At 40.9% G+C, this 22,329-nt stretch overlaps 1 protein-coding gene across 1 annotated transcript in view; it reads left to right on the top strand.

The window, feature by feature from the left end:
• The window catches only part of brf1b (BRF1 general transcription factor IIIB subunit b), a 75,017-nt gene extending 54,785 nt beyond the window's left edge, over positions 1-20,232 (top strand). Inside the window, exons 17-19 of the mRNA XM_015350309.2 lie at positions 13,285-13,336; positions 17,657-17,813; positions 18,466-20,232. Of these exons, the coding sequence (XP_015205795.1) occupies positions 13,285-13,336; positions 17,657-17,813; positions 18,466-18,503 (247 nt within the window). The 3' untranslated portion in view covers positions 18,504-20,232. The remainder of the gene's footprint in view (positions 1-13,284; positions 13,337-17,656; positions 17,814-18,465) is intronic.
• The last annotated feature ends 2,097 nt before the right edge of the window (positions 20,233-22,329 follow it).

Here is a 22,329-nt window from a genome sequence, read left to right as displayed (position 1 = left end):
AAGAGGGAAGAGGCGCAGTGAGGGGAAGAGGGAAGAGGCGCGGTGAGGGGAAGAGGCGCGGTGAGGGGAAGAGGGAAGAGGCGCAGTGAGGGGAAGAGGGAAGAGGTGCAGTGGAGGAAGAGGGAAGAGGCGCAGTGAGGGGAAGAGGGAAGAGGCGCGGTGAGGGGAAGAGGCGCGGTGAGGGGAAGAGGGAAGAGGCGCAGTGAGGGGAAGAGGGAAGAGGCGCGGTGAGGGGAAGAGGGAAGAGGCGCGGTGAGGGGAGGAGGGAAGAGGTCCAGTGGAGGAAGAGGGAAGAGGCACGGTGAGGGGAAGAGGCGCAGTGAGGGGAAGAGGGAAGAGGCGCAGTGAGGGGAAGAGGGAAGAGGCGCAGTGAGGGGAAGAGGGAAGAGGCGCGGTGAGGGGAAGAGGGAAGAGGCGCGGTGAGGGGAAGAGGGAAGAGGCGCAGTGAGGGGAAGAGGGAGGCGCTGTTAGGGGAGGAGGCGCGGTCCGGGGAAGAGGGAAGAGGCGCGGTGCGGGGAAGTGCTTTTAGGCAGAACGATTGTGTTTTCGGTGTAGTAAGTGGCTTGTAAAGTAACAGGATCTTTACTTTGCATTTGCTCTGTTGCTCTTTCTTTCCTGAAATGTTCCGATTAGCAGCTATGACTTTGTTAGGTATTTTGGTTGTTTTTTAAATTTGTCTGCATTTTTCAGTTAAAAGATTATGCAGTGCCAAACAATTTCAAATATATATTTTAACTTTTCACAACTGACAGAATGACTGAAGTCAAGTTTTTTCCCCTAGATACCACGCATCCTGTTATTTCAGTGTGCCATAGCTGGTTGTGCTGGTAGCGTTGCTCTTGAAAGGGAAATTAGATTTGGACTGGAGTGATTTTAAAAGGATTAATACTGCACAGGGCCACGTCAGCATACCCTTTTAAGCCAACGGATGATCTGAGCCAACCTACAGTTTTTCCAAGTATTTCAACATTAACATAACAACGATGGTCCTGCACAGTTTAGTGATAGCTAATCACCCCGACATTTATCTCGTCAGCTTTTGAAGACCATAAAAATACATTAAATTAATCTGTGAGGATTTTTTTCAAATTTCTTATTGCTACCCACTACCTCTAGGATTTTTCATTTTTGTTATTGCTTGGGTTCATGTTTCTGTTTGTCAGCATTTGTTAATCCTGTGCCTGGGCAAAGTCTGAAAAGCATAGCTGTCTATCTTGTGTTATCTAGTCTTACATATGGTTAGAATTTGTAGTCTAATTAATACTTCATTCCAGCTCTTAAAAGGTCCTTAGTGTGATTTTGACGAACAACGAGCAGAAGAAATTCAAGATAGGATCAGAGGAGTGAAAAGATGTAATGCACCCATCAGGATATGACACGTCTTGTAGATTTCAAGAACCATAAGTGGGTTTGTGTTCTCATTTTATTTCTGCTTCACCCATCCTTGCAGACTCTTGCTGAAGTCATGAGCAATGCCAGAAACAAGCTGCTGTCCTCTAGCCTCTCTGTCACCAAACTCTTGTCACTGCAACCATGAAGTTGCACTAAATGACAGATGTTCTTTGGCCACCATGAAAGGATTGTTTTCTGCCCATGTTGACTCCTAACTGGTACACATGTTATAAATCGCAAAGGAGAATCTTTTCTTGAGACGACTACAGCATCCTTCCCTTCAGGTACAACCAAGAGGTCATTGCTGTGTTCAGAGACACGCATTTGCCCATCTGTAACCCACTGGGGAAAGTTATACAGCCATGGAGATTTCAGAGTTAGCATGCATAAATTCACAGGGGGTATTTGGACGTTATTTGCTTACAGGAAACTAAAGGTTCCAGAATGTATACGTATATAATGTGTCTTCTACTTAACCTGAAAGTTTGTGCCAACTCACACTGAGGTTATGAGGACGAAAGTGTCTGTGGGAAAACTTTTAACCTTCAACGTCACACAATCAGTTAACAAGCAGAGCCAGCGTTGCTGTCATGCTTTATGGGACAATTGTAATAAAGCCTACCGGCCCTGAGCTTAAGCAGTTTTAGAACTCTAGTTCAATGACAGTGACATGTTCGTGAAAATATTTATGAATGACAGGTCAGTGCTGTAACACGTCAGTCACAGTGCTCATCATACTTGTGTTTGAAAAGGCATAGAAGACTTGACATTCTGTCAGTTTGTGAGCTAAATGGATTGTGTGAGCTAAGCTCCTCATCTGATTTTACTATTACTAGTTTATAGATGATGGCAGTGTAAGAAAAGCTGAGTATTGATTTACTGGGTATGTACAGTTTAAGTATATTTATATATTTTCTTAATAAAAGTTATTAGTTTTATGGTATTGGAACACACCTGTAAATGGGAAAACGTGAACGGAAAGGAAACAAAAAAGGACCACAGTGAAAAAACAAAAAAGGCATAAATAACAGAGTATCTTGTCTTAAGAAAAGTCTTGCATTTAATGAATGTAATGAAAGCAAGTAATTTAACTCTCAAACCAAAGGAGCAACTTTGTAGGAGTTTGCTTTGACTGGAATCCATCTGGTTTTAATTTGGTGTTCCCTTGTAAGACACAATTCAGATCAGAACATTATAGGCAACAACGTCTGTATGTAGACCTTGTAGAGCTGATTTAAAGTAGCTGCTTAGTGTATTAGGATTAAAAAAATAGTGTCTCTCTGTCACACATCAGATGAATATACTTCATTACATTTCTGCACTTAACTCTGAACCTCTTTAAAATATTTTACTCTCTTTGCAAATTTAATTTCTGCCAGTCATGGTGTGAAAATCATTGCTTTTTAGAGAGCATCTCGGTTTTATTGCCTGAAAATGAAATTCATGAAATGGTTTAAAAATGTGCAGACTGTAAGATTGCTTGCGTTAAGTAAGTTTTGATATAGCTAGCACGAGTGCATCTGTTTAAAATGCATGAATCTTTTTAATGTAACCTGGTTGTTTTTGGAGGGTGAAGCCATGCTTTTTGCGTCGTTTTTATCCTTTTAGTTCTTTTCAGAGCACATTTATAACAATGAATCATTGATGCACAACCAAGGTTATTGAATCATTTATAACAGTACATGTGGGTCTTACTTTTACTGAATGAGAGCTGGACCCAGTGCTTTTTAAAGTTTTTACCGTGATGTTAAAAAGTGAAATCTTGCATTTCTGTTCTTTAGTTTCTGATAAAGGCTTTGTCATATTGAAACGTTGAAAGTTTTATTCATGTAATTTTAACAATGCTTGGTTTTTAAGTATGTTCAACTACTGTGAGCAACAGAGATTGTCCTTATTTAACTTTTATAACCTCTCACCCATGTTAGTATCTGAATGAAGCAATAGCTGTGATTATGCATACAGTATGAGTGTCATTCCTGAATTATGTGCATAGTTCTCTTGCTTCAACCTGGATGGATTTTTTTCTTAGGCAGTGGCAGAAAGGTAGTGTATTGTTTTATAAACTAGGGCGATGCCAGGAGGAGAGAGGCCAGGCAAGTCGTAAAGCGATAACCTGACAGTAGATCCATTGTATCCAGTGTGTATCAACTGCCATGCTAGAGCTTTATATGATTACTGTGGTTTATCATGAAGGGCTGGGCCTCTCACAGCTAACAGAATCTCTTGCAGGATAACAGTGCTGTAGTATGTAGTGAGGGGCCCTTCTGCCTTTCCAATAAGCTGTTAAACAGAGGTCTTGTGTTCCTTCTTTTTAGCCAACATGTAAAAGCGCTTGTCCAGAAATAGCAAAGATAATTACCCTCAGTTTTCTTCTGCTCGTTCCCCTTGAGCAATTTGCATTCTCCATCCCTTTTGAAAAAGTAATATAGATGTTTCCTAAGCAAAAATATTTACTTTTACTTATTTGAAGTGTAAATTAAAGTCGAGTTTGGCATAAAGACAGATTTGGCAGTCCTCCTCTGTGTATCTTGGTTTCTTTTACTTATCCACATTAATGTTTTAGTTTAGTCGGGATTATCTGAAGACAGATTGTTCTTTGATGTAGGGTGTAGTGCGTTGTTATTTGTTAAAGGCCAGGCAGTGAAGTGTGCTGTTGGCTGTTGTGAATAATGCTACGGTGCATTGTCTCCATGCATACAGGTGGCATGACTGCAGCAGAGTGATTTGTTTTGAATGGTACCCTCAGCTGTCATATATCAAGGCCTGCAATGTAACAGAGTCATACTGCCTTTAAAATGTTTACCAAAGGTGTCTGAAGCAACATTTATTCAGATGGGCTGAGGTATTCAGTAGATTCCCTGAGCACAGCCTGCCATTGAGATGTTTTGCTAAATGGTATGGTGAGGTAGGTTTGTCTTTTTGTCACTGTGACCTTGGATCAGTGTGTTTTTTTCTGGGGGGGGGGGATGGGGTTGGTATCAAATGGGGTTAGCCTCCTAATTTAAAAATATCCTTTTGACTGCTTATTTGTCCACCTCTGTGCTAGGCAGTTTTGGGTTTTTAGCTAGATAATCCAACAGAAAACCCAGCTGTCAAAGCTTCCAAACATACGTGCATTATTGAAGTTCACCCTGCTTTCTAGTACTGCTAAACTGCTAGTGGGTAATATCTGTTTCTTGTGTTGATTGTGCTTTTTTTACAGCACACTATATTTTTTCTTCAAATCTTGTAATCTTGCCTACAGTGGTAATTGCATTGTTGTTCCGTGTACAGCGGTTTCTCTTCCAGCTGGTCTTTAAAACTCTGCGTACCTGCGGATTCAGAACCTAACTGTGGATTTGTGCTTTTCCGAGCGAGAAAACAAGGAGGGCAGAAAGTGTAGCATGGGTGATACATGCAGTTGGAAACTTTAGCCCAGGGGAGTCTGGCTGATAAGGCTGTTGCTTGGAGAGCAGTCCTTCTGTCTACTGCCTGAGGAGAACAGCAGCGAAAGAGGGAGATCTCGGCGTCCCTGAAGGTCCTTTGTTTTCCCCAGTGATTTATCGCTGCAGCGTGGCCAGTCTGTCTGCCTGCTGATGGGAACAGTGCACCCCCACGTCCTGGGCCTGATCCATCCCGTGGGCAGCTCTGTCTCTGTCGAGACCCTGACTGTGTAGGCACCTGGAGCTGCACGGGGCAATCGGTGCGGCTCTGTGGAGCAGTAAATCGACTGAGGACTTGATTTAAATTGGTAAATATTATCAAGGAATGTTTGTAGTTAGATGAATTCAGGGATTTTACATCTTTTGCTTCATATTGTGGGACAAGTGGAAAAACGTTGAACGTTGAAAAACAAGCAACGTTGTAAAAACATTTGTTTTTTCACCCCCAATTAGTTGAATACTGCATGGCATTGTGCTGTTTCACATGGTTCCTCTTTTGATGTAGGTTTCTAAATTTAAGAGTGAATTCCTAGTGTAATATCGCATAACTGTTACCAGCCTCTAAATATTCTTGTTCAGGAAAAAGGGGTTATAACCAGTCTTTAATTAATCCATTTGTAAGTAGTTAGGAGGATCTAATGTTCTTTTAATCCCTGTCTCTGTCTAACGATTTGCATAGAAATGCGAGACATTTTCATCAGCACTGAGTTCCAGGTTGTTATTATGCAAGCAAAGACTGTTTGAAATTACTGGGTTTTTGAGAGCTTCCAGTGCTCATTACAGCGCCTCGTAGAGCTTATAAAGATCACATTCTCTAGCTTTGTTTCCAGGGGTGGCAGCAGCAGAACAAAATGAAAGAGCCACTGAAATGATTCAGTAGTGAGAACATAAGAATTAACTACCCAGCAAACTGATCCACTAAATACATGTGAATAAATGGAAGGGAAAGTGTATTCCTTATATACAGCACGCTCTTAACACACAGATATGAAGCACAGATTCCAAAAACCAACTGCACAAATTGTGCCCTCATCATGACCCACTATATATTGGGGAAAGCGTCCCAGAATGTTTTGAAGTCTTGATTAGATTAAAAGTAAAAGATATGGATAGATCCACTAAAGATGAAATGCATAAGTATAATTTGATCATGTATTTTGGTTATGTAGACAGGCCTTCAAGTATTTGAATTCTATCATTAATTACAAGTATTGTACTTAGAATCACCTGTTTTCTCATGAGGGTCCGGGGTCATGTTGTTCTTTAAATTTATTCGAAGGCATTTACAGTTAGCAAAGTATAGTGAAACAGGTAATATTTTCAGAACACCAGAGGGATGTTGAGACTCCATATTCATTTACTAGTCAGTGCTATGAAGTCTTACTTACCATGGGTTAATGTCTTTTATTTTTAAAATTGCTTCTGGCTCCTAAAAGGTTTATTTGTACATGGTCCAATTTCTGAGCTTCTGAAATTTCTGGATGCAGGGGTTTGACTTCTGTTGAAGGGGAAAAAAAACTCATTGTGGGAGTTTGATTTGTCTGTTTACCAAAACGTAATTGCCTATTAAAAGCTGTTGAGTTCGAATTTAGGGAGTAAATTCTTAAAAGCAAGTTGAGCAGAGACTGCTGAAGGCAACGTAAGCTGAAGTTGTTAGGAACAAGACACTTGAAGTAGTATGTTCCTGAAACCGAAGACCAAGAGCACAAAGAGCTAAACAACTAAGCAGATCGATTAAAGGCATCAATTAGCACCACTTATTTAAAAGGTCAACTGAAACAAAAGCCAGCAGACAGAAAGGTCTCTCTGGAGCAGGGTTAGGAACTGCTGCTTTTAATTGTTTATCCGAACGATTTCACTTCACCCAATTATAAATACAACACTGAAAAAGCCCTTTTAATTTGTAAAAATGGTAATAGTAGAAAAAGTCTGCAGGAAATTCCTACAACTTTAATTTTCCTTAAGGTCTTTACCACATGATTCTGATAATGGTTGAGTAATCTACAGTTTTTTCATTTATGCGTTTCTGTTTGAGCAGTTATAGGAAGAAGAAGGAGGTGATCAGATAGTCAAAGATTCCAACGTCATTGATGACAGTACTTGTGATTGATTGGAAGTGGCAGATTTATTTCAGCATGAGCTATTTCCATTAGCTGTTCCATTGACCATCTGGCTGTAGGATGTGTGCGGTGAGGGACAGACAGGACGCTCGTTAGGAAATTAAGAGTTCTTGAGGTTTCTTGCCCTGTGCCTAGATGAGCCATAAAATTGCTGGTCTCAGTGCCCCATGTCATCCACTGTAGTGTGAAATTACTGCCAGTATCATTTCCAACTCCTGCTAATAAAATAAATCCATAAATACATACAAAAATGCATGCTTGCTTTCTTACACACGTGTATGTATACAAGAGCTCTTTAAACTTATTAAGGGAAATTTTCTGCTTCAGGAGATTGGCTTATGAGATCATATATGATTGGCAGTTGTATCTAATACTGAGAGCGGTTTCTTATTACTTTAATTTTTCTTCCTGGCATTGCTTTAGTATTAAGAAGGGAGAATAAAGCAACATCATTCTAACTTTTTTTTTTCTTTTGGGTGGGGTAGATAAAGCCTTTTTTAAGTAAGTGTCCAGTCAAGTTGGTATGCATTATTAATGCAGTGACATATGGATTGCTTGAGTAAGCATGGGTAATGAAGGAGAAGAACGGTGTTGTCCTGGATGACCCTTTTGTGGTAATATGAAAACATCTGAACCTTTTGCTGTATTTTCAGTTCCTCTATTTTTACATGTTCCTCTGCCTTATATGTTACACTGGTGTGGTTTTAATGTTGCCAATTAATGACCATTTATAATAAAACAAATAACTTCATGCACTTCATGAAGTGAAGATTTTTTTGGTCTCTGTTTTGTGACTCTTAGAACGACTTGCACTGCTAGTCAACTGAATTAACCTTGAATGAATCAGTAGACTTCCTGTTGGTTATTCATAAAGTAGTAACTTAGCCTTTCTGAATACTTTCAGTTTTCAAGGTTATTCTTCCCTCCTTGAAAAGGCAAAACCTCTTCAGTCGACTAATTGCATATTCGTAGATCCCTTAATGCAGTGCTTTTCAGGGTGTTTTCTTAGATGCACTGATAAGGCAGAAATCAGGTAAAATAGGGACTGTGTGACAGATTGAGTTGAATAGCTTTAATGATAAAGTCCAGTCTAAAGTCTATAGAAAAGGAAGGCAGTACTGAGAAAAACAATGTAAGTACGGTCTAAAATTACCTGTATATTAATTGTATATTACAAAATAAATACAGTAGATGTGTTTCCTACTTATGTGTTATTTTAAAGCCAGACATTCAAATGCTAGAGCATTAACTTTCAGAGGAATTCTAAACCTATTGGAAAAAGTAATTTATTGAAACATAAAACTCCTGAGCTGCCCTGGAAGTAGGATTTAGGATTCCCCCAAAGTGTCTGCTGTCTGTCGGGTCCCCTCCAGTCCCCCCCGACTCCGTGCACCCTCCCGTCTCTGTGACCAGGGGATCAGTGGGTTGGCTTCTGTCAGCAACGCCAACGCGTTTTGTCAGACGCGAACTCGATCTTTGTTTTGCCTCCGGCAGCCTGCAGGTGCGTGCCAGTGAGTGTAGCCAGTGGCAGGAGCAGGTACTGGGGTTAAGACCCAATCGGGTCCCACAGTCTGATCAAATCATCCCTGCCACAAACTGGCAGGCGGCCACAGCTTCAAATAATCCCTCTTCTTTTGTCTGCGCAGTGGAACTGCCCGCACAGTGCAAATCTCCACGAACGCTGCTAAATCTACCTTCATTTAGTTAACAAAGCAGCTTGCCTGTAATGTCTCTCATTTACTCCCACCCTTGTGCTGCAATATGCTCGATTGAGACTTCACATGCTAAACGTTCTGTCATTTCTTGCTCGTTAATGCTCACATTAGAAAATATTGGAAGTTTACAGGCATGTGTACAGTTTAAGGAGGACAGCTACTCGAGAATATTGTAGCTAGTGTCATGCTTTACATATGCTTATACTAAGAAAAAGCTTGATTTTTTGTATGAATACAACTAGTCTAGATGAAATTGTACTAAATAAAATATTTTTACAGTAATGCTCACTGTCCATGGTCAGTATCTTCTTTAAAACTCATGATTGAGGTTCTGTTGCAGTGACAGTTTCTTCTTGAACCAGCAGTCTCAGACATTTCACTTTTTTTTGGATGGGAAAATTGGAGCCTTTTGCAGTTATTCAAAGTTGGAAAATGACAGTGCGGTGTCAGTCTGATCCCGATGGAGAATTGTTCCATCATTTCTTGATTCAACATTTCCGCTTGACATGGACTCAAGACATTTGCAGTCTAAGGATTTCTCTAAAACAGCAGTATATTCTGTAATATAAATGTACAAATCCTGTCCCTACCAGACAACATAAAGTGATGTATTGTTGCTCTGTAAATATGGCCGGTTTCAGGGGGTGCTTAGTTTTTGACTTGGCTACCTGAGTGCTCTTCAGCAGTTGTACCACTGTCCGCAGGGAGCCCAATAAAACAAAATGGCAGCATTTGACTGGATAGCCGTCACTGCTGAGAAATTAAAAGTGGAACCCGCGTTCTGCCGATATCCCTGTCTGGTTAGCGCTATGGCAGACGATGCTGAGAGTGAAGAGGAGCTGCAGTAAGTCCTGTGCTGCCTTGGCAGCAGAAGTGGTGCGTTATTGATCTCCATTAGAGATTTCTGTTCCTGACACTGGCAATATAAGAAGGTGTTATTGGAGCTGTCCAGTAAGCTAGGTATCTCTCTAGTTGTTGACATTGAGTAAGTGACTTTTTAGTAATTGTTTTCCAATGCTCCATCTGGCTTCACTTCAATACACTTTCCATGATTAACAGTTGGGTTCTTGGAGACTGTCGCCCTCCTCGATGGCTTAATAAAAGCGACAGCCTGTGGTTTGCGTTTTGTAGATGAAGTTCTTGCTGTACGCGCTCTTGTTTTGTTGTGGAAATATTTCACCAAAATCTGCTACTTGACCAAAGGGGAGAAAAAAAAAATCAATTGTTTCAGCATTTCGTTTTGTTAAATAGACTGGGATAATAGCAGGGGGATTTCTAGCAGTCAATCCTTTTGGCTTCAAAGGGGAGTGTGATGCTGCCAAGTTTTGTGCAGTCGCAGAGGGTGATACTGTGTGAAGAGGGAGGTACCTCGCAGGGCATGATTGAAGTGGTGCTTTGAGCTCTACTGCCAAGAAGGAAGTTAATGGAGAGAAAAGCCTGGCTGCACAGAGAACTAGTCTTCTGATACCATAGCGCCGTTAGACGGCAGAATGAAATCTTCATTGTTATTCGGGAGTTTATTTTAGCATAGGTTTATAATATTTGACACTGTGTGTGATTATTTGTGGTGGTAGTAGAATTACTAGAAAGTGAAGTAGCATTCACGCAACAGGTATGTACGTTATGTGTTAAGAGGATACTGTACGTGTTTGTTCGTGTTTTTTTGTAAATCACAAGCCCATTAGTATTAATTACTGCTGCGTTTGGAAGAAGTACTGGAAGATTTGGGAGATTACTAAATTGTATCGTGTTACAGTACTGTATGTGTAATTTGGAATAGATGTTTATTTTTTGTAGACTACTGAAAATGTATGTCGTGCATTGGAATTCCCAATTAGGGTAAATGATAAAATTCTGTTTTCTGCAGAAATGTAAATGTACAACTTTGGTGATATACTGTAAGATATAGAGCTGAAGACTGGTATTTGCTGGGATATTAGCTTTGATAAGTTCTCAGAAAACATATGGTTTCTCTGAGAGAAGTGTTTATTCCTTTTTTTTTCTTAAGGAGAGAGTGAAAACGGATAGAATTATTCATGACTGCTTTGCTCCAGTCATTTCTGTATTTTAATGACAAAGCACCCTGTGAGCATGACTTGCCAGATGGTAAGTACTGGATACATTTTTTAATGAGGTTTGACAAAAGGCGAGGAGAAGCCTGTGTGCTGAACACATCCCTCCACCTAAGCAGATTAATTATGCGCACTTTCTCATATCAAGTGTATGAAATACTTACAGTAAGACTCGAGGGAAATTATATCAAGGAGTCTAGAGATAAATGCTGATTTAAAGAATGTCAGCCCTCTGTTTTGTTTTGTTGTTTTTTTTTACTTTTTCTTACATAGTACTCCAACAACCCCATCATCACTGTGAAGCCACATTTTGTCACATCTGAACTAAGTAGCCTGACAATGCAACATATTTATGCCTTGCAGACATGAGAGGTGTCCCAAGAGAGAGATTAATCTGCCTGCAATGGACTAGTGTCCCTTCAAGGGTGATCCCTGCCTTGTACCCTGTGTCTTCCAGATTAGGCTCCATCTTTAATGTCCAAAGTACTGGACTAGCAGCTGTTGAAAATGGGTGGATGGGATATTGATCTGATGCCAAAAACGTAAATCTTTACTCTGATCCTGAATATCTTAAATTATTTCAGCACTTCTTTGCAGGGATTATATTTAGTTTTAAATGAATCACTCTTCTCTAATCTCTGGGATTTTGCATAGAGAAGCCACGTGGTATGTACTCCACCCATTTTCTGACTGCTTCTTCCAGTTCAGAGTCATGGGGGAGCTGGAGCCTAGCCTGGCAGGCAGCAGGTGCAAGGCAGGGCACACCCTGGAAGGGACACCACTCCCTCTCCGGGCACACACACACACTCACGCCAGGGCCAATTTTCCCAAAAGCTAATTAAGTGGAACCAGAGCACCCAGAGGAAACCCAGATTCACATGGGGAGAGCCTGTAAACTCCATGCAGGTAGCATCCCAGGAATTGAACCCAGGGCCCCAGCACTGTGAGGCAACAATGCTGAAAACAGTGCTTCCCATGGTATTTACTTCACAGCTCAATTGGTATATATACTAAAGGCATTAAAATACAACAATAATGGTAATAATACTCAATTTTTATGTTTTTATTGTCTCTTACTATAACAAAAATAACAACATTGTCCTTCTAACAGTTTCGTCTGTAGATTAGAAAAAAACAGTAATTAACCTTAATTACTCTGAACTCTCTGTTGGTGTGTAGATTACTATTGATTTTTTTTTAAATTGCTGTAGCATACAATTCCCCGACAGCACTACAGGCTTCAATACTTGAGTAAGCAATGGGGTATGTACTGTATGTTCTGATAGTTGGTTGCAACTTGGTTTTGTAGCCAGAAGACCAACATTGTTCACATTGAAAATGGGAAGGAAGCAAAAGGCTTATCGTATCCGATCTGAATTGTGCCCATTGTCCCATTAACAAAGCTCACCGGGGTCAAGGATGTGTTCCTCTGGAGGGAAGAGGTTGAGGTGAAGGCGTAAGTCTGAAACTGATAATCCTAGTAGTCTGTTAGATTCATCTGTGACAGAAGGCGCCAGAATTGTAAATTCACATACAGGTTATCTTTGCATGCAGGGGGCAGCTATCCAAACAGTTTACTACATCATAGGTCCGTGAGGAACTTCCCCTTCTGCCTCTGCCTTTTTTTACTTTGGAAACGAGTTAAAAACGAGAGAAGCTGGTAAAACACGATGTGGTTGTTTCCTGTAGAATTGCCTGAGTAAGAAACTCATGCCTAAGTCTGAGCTGCTGGTGATATGCCGTCTCCCTGGTCAGGCAGGACAGTGGGTAGGAGTCCTTTTGACAGCTGTTTAGTTTATGACAGAGAAACCTGATGCAATAGGATCTCTAAAACTGTTTTCCATGGCAATACAAGATTCACAGGACTGGTTTTGGTCACTGTGGAATATCCGTCTGTCTCTGGGCTTATTAAAACCAACAGTATTTTTTTTCAAATACACCACAACAAAGCAAAAATAGCATAACTTCAATGCTTCTGCTGAATATCCAGTGTCAACACTTTCTCTGTTTCAGGTGTATTTAATGCATCTTTAGTGATATTACCCTTTTGTATTATTGTTTTCTTTCATTCCAAAGCACCACTGTGCCTGTGGGCATTATCATTTTACAGAAAAGACATTGTTGGACTGACTTAACAGAAAACACACCCCTCAGCTGGACTTCAAAGAACCCTGAGCGAAATGATATCCTACATGCTTACTGCAGAGACTGACTTAGGACATGACAAGGACAAAAATGCATCTAGGCCATTTTCTTGACAGTTTTTTTTCCATGAAAATTAATTGACTCTTAAAATAGGCTGGAGTATGAAAAAGCAGAATTCTTAAAAGCAGATTTCTATAAAGATTAATTTTGTCAGCAAGTGGTTTATCAATGCTGGAGGGCAATTTAGCCTCAGAAGTCATTTCACGAGAATGAATAGGTTTTCAGTGTTGAAGAAATTTTTTTTTAACCTAGTCCCAAGCCTTTCAAGTGTAAATCACCGATTTAAATGCATCAAGTGTAACACTTGCAGTTTTCTATTGTTCTTACTCTATAATTGTTTTTTTTTCTCATCTTCCAGGTTACAGCCGTTGATTTCAGCTCAGCCATGCAAGAAACGTGCAACTGAACAGGTAGGTCCCTTGTAGCCTATTGTGAACCACAGTCCTTCTAAACTGCAGTCTTAATTGTGCTAACAGTTTGACACCTTCATTCCTTGACTGGCATCAAGGTTAGACATCTCCCTGCTCCAGACCTGCAGTAATGTAGCAGTTATGACAAGAGGCGTTTAATGAGAGGAACTGGAGATTACTATACAGAAGGTGTTTACTGTACAATGACTGTAAAGTGACCTATAGCTCTTACAAATATGATAATGACTTACACTGTGCACAGTGAGCCACGTGATTAGTAACCGTACGGACAGTGCTATCTCCCAAACCTTATCCTACATGCTTACTGCCTGCCTCAGTGTGTTTTAGTACTGACTCATCTAAGCCTTGGAATACTACTCTGGTTAGCAAATGCCATTATCCTGGATGAGTTATAGTCTGTACAACAATACTTCACATAAATGCAAAAAAAAGATTAATTCAAATACAGGAGAAGAAAAAAATAAAGAATACAAATGACAAAAATAACCATGTCAGGCAGGCGTGTTGTTGGAAGTGCAGTGCCAGTAAGGACACTTACCCAGGTGCAGGCTGACCTCTATGATTAGTTCGAGTCTGGGTCCTGTCACTAAGGCACAGTGACTGTCAGTGAGGCACAGACTTCCTCCAGTTGGCTATGAACCTCCAGTACGGGGTTGTGTAGCCTGTGATATGTGAAAAGACAACTGGCTGAAAGATGGGCTTTATAGATCAAGATGATCTATAAAATTTCTACACTCACTCAGTTTCCCCTGTGTGCAGCTGTGGGAATTGTAGCTGAAAACTGGGATGTGAACAAAAACACAAAACATCGGTGAGTCCAGTTATTGGTTAAATGGTCATCCATTTAAAAACATACAGTATCTGTTCAAAGCAGAGTGAAACCCAGTTGAGCAGTAAATAAGGAATGCCGTTGAGCAGAGTTGGCAGTATCGTTTGGTGGTAAAAGCTCATGTCAGTGCATCACCAGTGTCCTCCGAAAAGTATTGAGGGGATTGCTGAAAGGCGGTCGGGGAATGAGCAGTTCTGATTTCGACGGGTCGTTCTTTCCATCTCTGCCGATCCCGTGACAAGGCTGAGCAGTCCCTGGAGGTGGGAGAACGGAGAGGAAGAACACAGAGGAGGAGTAGGAGCAGGCGGGAGGAGGTGTAGGGAGAGATCAGGGACTTGAGACTAGAACAGTCTGAGTGGTTACAACAGCAGTAGGTAAGAGTGTTTTGAAATGGATGAGTGCACCTGCAGAGAGCTAATGGAGGGAGTGAAGTAACAGCATGGCATGAGTGAAACAAGGGAGATAAGAGTCTAGGCAAGCAGCAGAATTCTGAATTAGTTGTAGGAGGTAGAGTAGTCCAGGTAGGGAGCACCAGGGCCTGAACGAGAAGCTGTGTAGATGAATAAGTAAAGAAGGTGGAACCTGTGGATGTTGCTCAGTAAGAAATGGAAAGAGTGGGGCTGGTTACAAATGTGATGGAAATAGGAGACAGAGGGAGGATTTGGGAGAGGGGGAGGGGCTGGTGGAGTCGAGATGATTATCTTGGTTGACAGAACAGGAAGGTGAGGAAGGGTAGTAAATAAGGTCAGACTTAGAGAGGATCAGTTGCGTTGGTGGGAGTGCATCTGAAGAAGAAAAAGATAAGAATACTTGAGCATCATCTGCATCAAATGGGGTATTAAAATGTTTTGGAAGCATGTCAGGGGACCTAGAGAGCTGCTGTAAAGAGAGAATAGCAGGGAACCCAACATAGAGCCTTAAGGGACACCAGGGGAGAGTGAGGCAGTCTTGCCAGGAGTCCCATTGAGTGTGATCATTGAGGCCAGAGGAGAGCCAGGTGTAAGTGGTGCCAGAGATAGCCAGGTCAGTGAGTGCTGACAAGAAGGATCACAAACGTGTGCGCTCCCCAGTGTCAAAGGCAGAAGAGAGGTTAAGGTGGATGAAGACGAATGAGAGAGAAGAAGAAGCACAAACGAATGACAAGGGCATAGGTAACTGAGAAAAGAGCACATCCAGAGGAGTGCGTCGAGCAAAATGAAGACTGGTGGGGGTGAAACAGTGAGTGCAGGGCTAGCAGGTGGGATTTCAGGGTTTGGGAGAGAAGGGGTGGAATAGAATCTTCAAGGGAAGAAAGATTGTGGGTGGGCTTATTTTAAAAGAGAGGTGTAATGCAGGATTCTGTAAAGGAAGAGAGAAACCATTCTGTGAGAAAGAGGCCTTGATGGAAGTGGACTGGAAGGTGGCTGGGTGGAGTGTCCCGAATACACTCGGTAGGTTTATGACCCAAGAGCGAGGAGATGAACGAGGAGAAGGGAGGGTTAGTGGAGATCAGAGAGGGTGGGGAGTGAGGTGTGAGGATGGAGGTGAAGTGGTGAACGTGTAGTTAATAGTAATTAATGCCATTCTGGTGAGCCTGCATTGAAATTTGTGCTAAATTTGAAATGTGAACCAGACTAGCAATATTGGTCTTAACTTCTATAATAAATCTAAATGTAAATAAATCAAGGTAAACACTTTGGAGAAATATGAAGGTAAGCTATTTGCGGAAAGCAGTTTTTATTAAAAATAATGCAGTTTTCTCATTAAGAAACTGTAAAACGCACAAAAATAATTAAGGTACCCTAACTATGTGAAAGTATATTACGTATACATTGTTTTAACCTTAAATTGCAAAGTGAATAGCATAATTATATTTCTGTCAACATGTAGGTTAAAAGGAGTGATTTAGTGCCTTTTCTTTAATTCAGTTGGGGGCGGAAAATGTCTTTTCTCTCCTCTGCTGTGTATTTGCACTGGGGAGCTGGCAGTTATGAATGGGACTTCACAGCAGATCAAACAGGAAGAAAACACTGCCATGAGCTGGGGGGTCAATCAGTCAGTTGCTAGGCAACACCTTCTCACCTCCGATTGGCTGGAGCTGAATGAAAAGCAGCTCCATGTTACATAAGTTTGCCTTTATGCTCCCAAGGAACGAAACAAAAAAAAGAAACAGCTGCTTCTTTGTTGCTTGGTAGTATTTAAAAGAAAAAAAAAACTGCACAATATGTAACCTTTACTTTTTTTGTTCTGGTGGAGACGAATCAGGATGTCTGATAGCTGAATTTCAGTGGGTTTTTGTCAAACTCACCTGGAGTTCAAGCTGGATTCAAATTGCTGCACTCAATGTAATTGCCCAATTTGCATTACCAGTAATGCACACTTCATAGAATGTATTTTAATCAGTTAATTAAAATTTCCTAACAATCATTTCCCTTTTCAGATATAAAAGCTTGAAATTATTTCCTTGTTTGTGGTAAATGACTTTGAATACACTTCTAATCCCAAACTGTAATAAAATGTACATTGATTGTAAGAAAATCTTGGTAGACACTTCCTGATCCTTCATTATGAACACTGACTTCATTTGGCCGACTGTGACAGCCTGAAAAATGCCCTGATAATTACAGGGAGGTCATGCTATAATTACGTTTAAGAGTTTTCTTTACATGATAATTAATTAAGTCTACTTTCTTTTCATTACATCATTTCACTTCAAGAAATGTAAAAATGTGCAGCCCAGCTGGGTGTAGAGAGTTTTTGGCACTTTCCAGTACTGATGAACTCCTGCATTCAGCGAAAGCTATATAAAATTGCACCCGGCTCGAGCTGCGTGCGCTGAGGATCGGATTATTGAACAGTTTTTGGATAATCCTGCTTAAAGGCTTCGTGAATTTTGTTTTATTACTTTGGCAAAGTTCCTCTACCTTTGTTTCCCCACTACATGTGGTTACTTAAACAGTGATTTTTTTTTTTTGGCAATGACAAAAATACCAGCATCTAGTGCCAGTGTTTGTATATACTGAAGTTAGATGGATAATCAATCAGCCAGGTATATTTTTTATGGGTTATTAATTACAGCGCTAGGGTTGTAGCGGACCACCTCCCAGATTCCCCAGTCTCAGCTCTTCAGTTCTCTACCATCTGCGTTCAGTCTTTTGCAAGTATTTTGCTAGACCAGTTGTGTGTCGTTGGCTCTTCTGCCTCTTTGTGCTGCCAAGGGGGACCCTCGGAGGCTGGAGGAGTATAATAATAATAATAATAATAATAACAATAATAACATCACTTTATTAACCCTTTACAATTTCTTGCATTAGGAATTGTCTTTTCGCATACCCCAGCTTGCTCTCCATGAGACACAGACAGGGAGAGAGCCTGGGGTCAGAGCGCAAGGTCTGCCATTGTACGGCACCCCTGGAGCAGTTACAAGTTACAAGCAGTTACATAAGCGCTACAAGTTACATGTACATGGTTTCTGCTGCTCTTTGCACCAGACTGCGTGTAGCAGCAACCCCCCTGCGCCCTCTGACCCCTCACAACCGGTGGTGGTGGAGAGCGGCCCTGTCCAGTACACGGAGGAGGATGTGGAGGAAGAGGAGGAGGAGGAGGAAGAGCCCTGTGTCAGTGCCCTGGAGCTCATGGGGGCCAATGGTGAGTCACTCTGGCACAGAAAAGCTCTCCTGTCCCGCCTCGGTCTTGTGCGTCTGCAGGCTTCTCGGGTGTACCTAGCTGGTAGAAGGCGTTAAACTGGTCCCGTTAAGCCGATAACTAGCTGATTGAGGTCGTGATGAGCCCAACTGGACTGAAAACCAGTAGACAGACCAGCTCTCCAGGACCGGGGTTGGGTGTAACTGCACAGAATTAACCAAATTTAAGGCAACTATACATGGCAAGAGACTCTGAAGACTTATGCAGATGAATGTTTTTTTTGTCATGCATAATTGTGTAGATTTAATTTTTTTTAAAATGAGAAACAAAAAATTAAAATAAACGAACCTCCGTAGCAAGGTCTGCGGTTCTAGTCCTGGAGAGCCAGGATGCCTTTTACACCATAATCTTAAACACAGTGGAGACTTCAGGTCATTAAAGTAAAAGAATGAAAAAACTGAACTTTGCATGGAGAAGGGCTTCTTGAAATCGTAAATGGCTGTTTTGGTGATTGTTTAAAAAAACACTAGGTCATAACACAGCATGTTACAGATCGCCAGGCAAAGAGAAAATCCTGAATTGTAATTCAGGGTCCCAGTGAGTTTATGGACCTGAGTTTAGAGAAACTGTCAGTCCTACACTTTTTCTTTTGCAGATTATGGCTATGAAGTGGATGATGAAGATGGATATTAGTGACGTTTTGTCTTCTCTGTGGATGTGTAATACTCTTCTGCTGCTTGGAAAGCTCAGTAGATCTTGAGCTCAAAGGAATGAGCACCATGAAACCAAAGGAACCTTTAATCTGAACTCCACAGACTGCGAATGTTAAAGGGAATTTGGAGGCCGGATCTCAAGAGACTGAAAAGGAGGGTACAGCTACACTCACCAATGTCAGGATCTCATACTTGAAATAAATAGTCTAGAATAACTTGAATTAAACTTCATATCTCATAACAGCCAGTGCAGCAGAAGTTGAATCCTTAGGGACTGTTTTTTTAAGGAAATGGGATGGGAAGGCATGGCTCCACGATCAAAGCAGGAGCAGTATTAATTCCTCATGAATCTTAAAGACTGTGTGCTGACAGTGTTAATCAAGATAACGGCAGAATAAATAAATTAGTAAGTAACCCAGCCATGTTTAATTAGCGAGGAGAAGGGATTCTGGAGTCGAATACGCAGGAGTGATTAACAACCTTTCACTGTATGAAACTTCAACATTCTGCATTTTGCTGTTTTGAATAATGTATATTTAACATGAAAAGGACACAAAAAGAAATTGAACCTCCTGTGAAGAAATGTTATTGAAATGATATGAACGGGTGTGTTTCAGCCCGCGGAAGACGATCATGTGCAGCCCGGATAAAAACAGCAAAGGGCTTCCCTGCGGTGTTTTGTTTAGACAGGGCAGAAAAATGACACTGTATCGCCCACCTTGTGCTATGAATTTTATAGATTGACTGGCATCAGTCCATTGTGACTGTTTCTGGTAAAAACAGCAGTGTAACAGGCTGTGTGGTGCTGTGTGCACCCTTGTCCTCCATAGAGATACTGCTAGAAGCCTGTCTGGATGGATGCAGATACTGGATTCCCTGTGGGATCAGAGCTCATGCCCTGCCTCTCTGTTGTCTTGCACATTTCACTGCAGTGAGAACATTATCCCAATTTCACTTGTGCATCTTCATAATACCAGTTATTCAGCTAAAATTATTTAAGTTACTTAGAACCACTAAAAGGCTAAACTATAACCCTACAAATACCTTATTACCTAAGGTTTCATGCAACTGTTGAAATGTTTAGGTGTTTGATGAATAATTCTAGTGGATATATAAATGGAATATCCGTCCTCCAGTGAAGGTTTATGGGCATGAAGAACCTCAGTTTGAATGACAAGTACATTTTGCTCACTAAATTCTCACTGCTGTCAGAGTAAGAATCTTGAGAATGTACTAAACACACATTTGAATATAGACTGCATTACAGTAAGTGAAGCTGTGTAACCAGACTACATCACAGCCTTACATTTTTTTAATTTTAAAATGAAAACAGCTTCAGTTTTGGCCTGAATATATAATTTTAGTTGATTTCAATCAATAGTTCAAGATTTGGTTCAACTGAAATACTGAGCTTTTCCTCACTGCAGTGTATTAATTTTTGGTGTTTAAGAAACCGCATAATTATTATAAGAGTAATGATGTAACTGAGAAATCTATTTTACTGTGTAATTATTTTTGTAACAAAAACTCACAAGCAGCAGGACCGAAAATGCTGTAAAGTTGTTGGTGTACAGATTGTACAGAAATACTTATGTATATATTGAATATGTAATTGTGGGCAAATAGTAAGTGTAAATCTATGAATCATGCTTTCATGTCAGTTGTAGTTGAAATTAAATATTTGCCAGTTAAACAAAAAAAACAACAAATATGTTTTTGAAATGAAAATCTGTTCCTGCTGTTGCTTGTTTTCTTACAGGGAACATAACATTTTTCACTGTGTGGTACTGACAGTTTAGTGGTGACATGTTTGGGAGCATTTCATCAATCTCTTTTAACTCATAAAGCTAGCTATGACTCCTATTTTCATTTTTTAAAGAAAAAATGACACTTCCATCGGGATTCCATCAGGATTGTAGTCAATTTACCAGTAGTACCTTCTTTAGGGTTCATTTTCATTGAAGCTGGCATGCTTTGGAAGGTTGCACATAATTAATAGTAATAGTTTTTATAGGTTCTAAACTTTCAGAAACAGAATAAAATAGTGTAGCGCAACAAGTCTCCCCAGCTTGCCGATGGTGGTACCCTATTCAAGCTGCCGATCAGAGGACCCAGAAGCAAGACCCAGACAGCTGCATGTTCATGGCATTAGGATCTAACTTGTTCAGACTTCACTAGTGGAGAAACAGTCTTGAGATCTTGTGCAGAACTGCACCCCTTTAGTCTCCAACAATAGACAAGAGGAGGTTGTCTGATTTACAGCTGGCATGTAAAAATCTCATGGTTTGGGGAAGGGAACAACCCACAGGACTAGATAAATTCCAACCACTGACGGAGGACCTGAGGTCAGAGATGGGTTTCTTCCCAGACTGAAACTAGGACAGACTGTTGTATGCAGAGAGCCATGGGCGTGGGGAACAAGCTGCCCAGCTTTGTGTTTGAAGCTGTTTCTCAGTCATCCTTCAAAGAAACTGCTGAATAAGACTCAGCAAAATTGATTAACCGCTGGCAGCTCAACAGGCCAGGTGAACTGAAAAGCTGCCTTTTGTTCCTGTGCACCAGACTTTCCTGTTCATCCTACTGTATATCCACTGTGGTGATCGTTTTCTCTCTTTCACTTCTCAATACACATGCTCAATTGAGCAATGTCATTTCATATGAAACTGTTAAACCCTTTATTTCATAACCGATGGTCTGAAGGTTCAGATTTAGGCCCATTGTAAAACTGGAAGTTAAGTCTTTCAGCTATTTCTCTAACCCGAGCTGCATGTAGGTGAGTAAAACATTTTCTTTGAAAATCGTATTTGCTCTAACATCGGTGGTCCAACTGTCAGACAAGTTTAACATCTTAATATCTGACTAGAGAAATATTTGGATGCTAAACCTTTGATGGAAAATGACATATAATTATGTCTGTTCCACAGATCATGTTGGTTTCACAGAGTGAGGCAGCAGTGAAGAATATAAATAGGGAATCTAATTTACAGCCGCACAGAGAATCATTATAAATCTGGGAGAATAAATTATGTATTATTCTTCATGCAGTATTACAATAGTTATTCAAGCATCGCTGACATCTGGGAAATGGAATGTTTAAAGCATTTAAATTTCACTGATTTGCCACGTCTTTCATTGCAGATGGAGGGGATGTCAGAGTAGTTATTTCTTTATAATAGCGACACTTAGAATGGTTGTCTCATCATCAGATTATTTTGCTTTTATGCAACAGAACACTCAAAGCTGTGTTTTTGCGTTATACACCTACATGTACAAGAGTCATTTTGCTCAAGATGGTGATAAAGCAAATGCAATTTTCTTTAAATTACAGGGGGAAAAAACTTTCAAAAAGATCATTGGAGAGGGTTTTTTTTTGTGTGATTGTAATTCGCTGAAAAACGTGTCGAGTGTGCTTTCCGCATAAGTGGGGCACATTTGTGTTCTTTTAGCTGGAGATGCAGAAGAGGAACCTGTAGTGTCAGCGAGTAGCAGTGGTGGTTCCACAGTAATGTTGCTGTCCTTCCCGTTAAGAAGTCCTCAGAATCGCTGTGTAGAAATACACCTCTCCGTGCTGAGAGTAGAGGAACTATTTCCACAGAGTGACCAGCCAACAAGCATGCTGTTACGCTTGCTCAGCGTGTCCACAGCGTCTCGCAGAGATACAGGGCGGGCAGGATGAGCTCTGTACCAGCAGGACCCTGCTCCCTGTTCCCTGGACAACCCTCCTGATCAGACACGGGAAACTCCAGAGGGACTGAGAGATCAGGGTGGGCCAGGCAGGCGTGTGAGCTGGCAGTCTGAATTCTGTC

This window comes from Lepisosteus oculatus, chromosome 8 (genome assembly GCF_040954835.1).
Source record: "Lepisosteus oculatus isolate fLepOcu1 chromosome 8, fLepOcu1.hap2, whole genome shotgun sequence".
Taxonomy (NCBI): Eukaryota; Metazoa; Chordata; class Actinopteri; order Semionotiformes; family Lepisosteidae; genus Lepisosteus; species Lepisosteus oculatus.
Note: the sequence above shows the minus strand (reverse complement) of the source record. Positions and strands in the feature narration are given on the sequence as shown.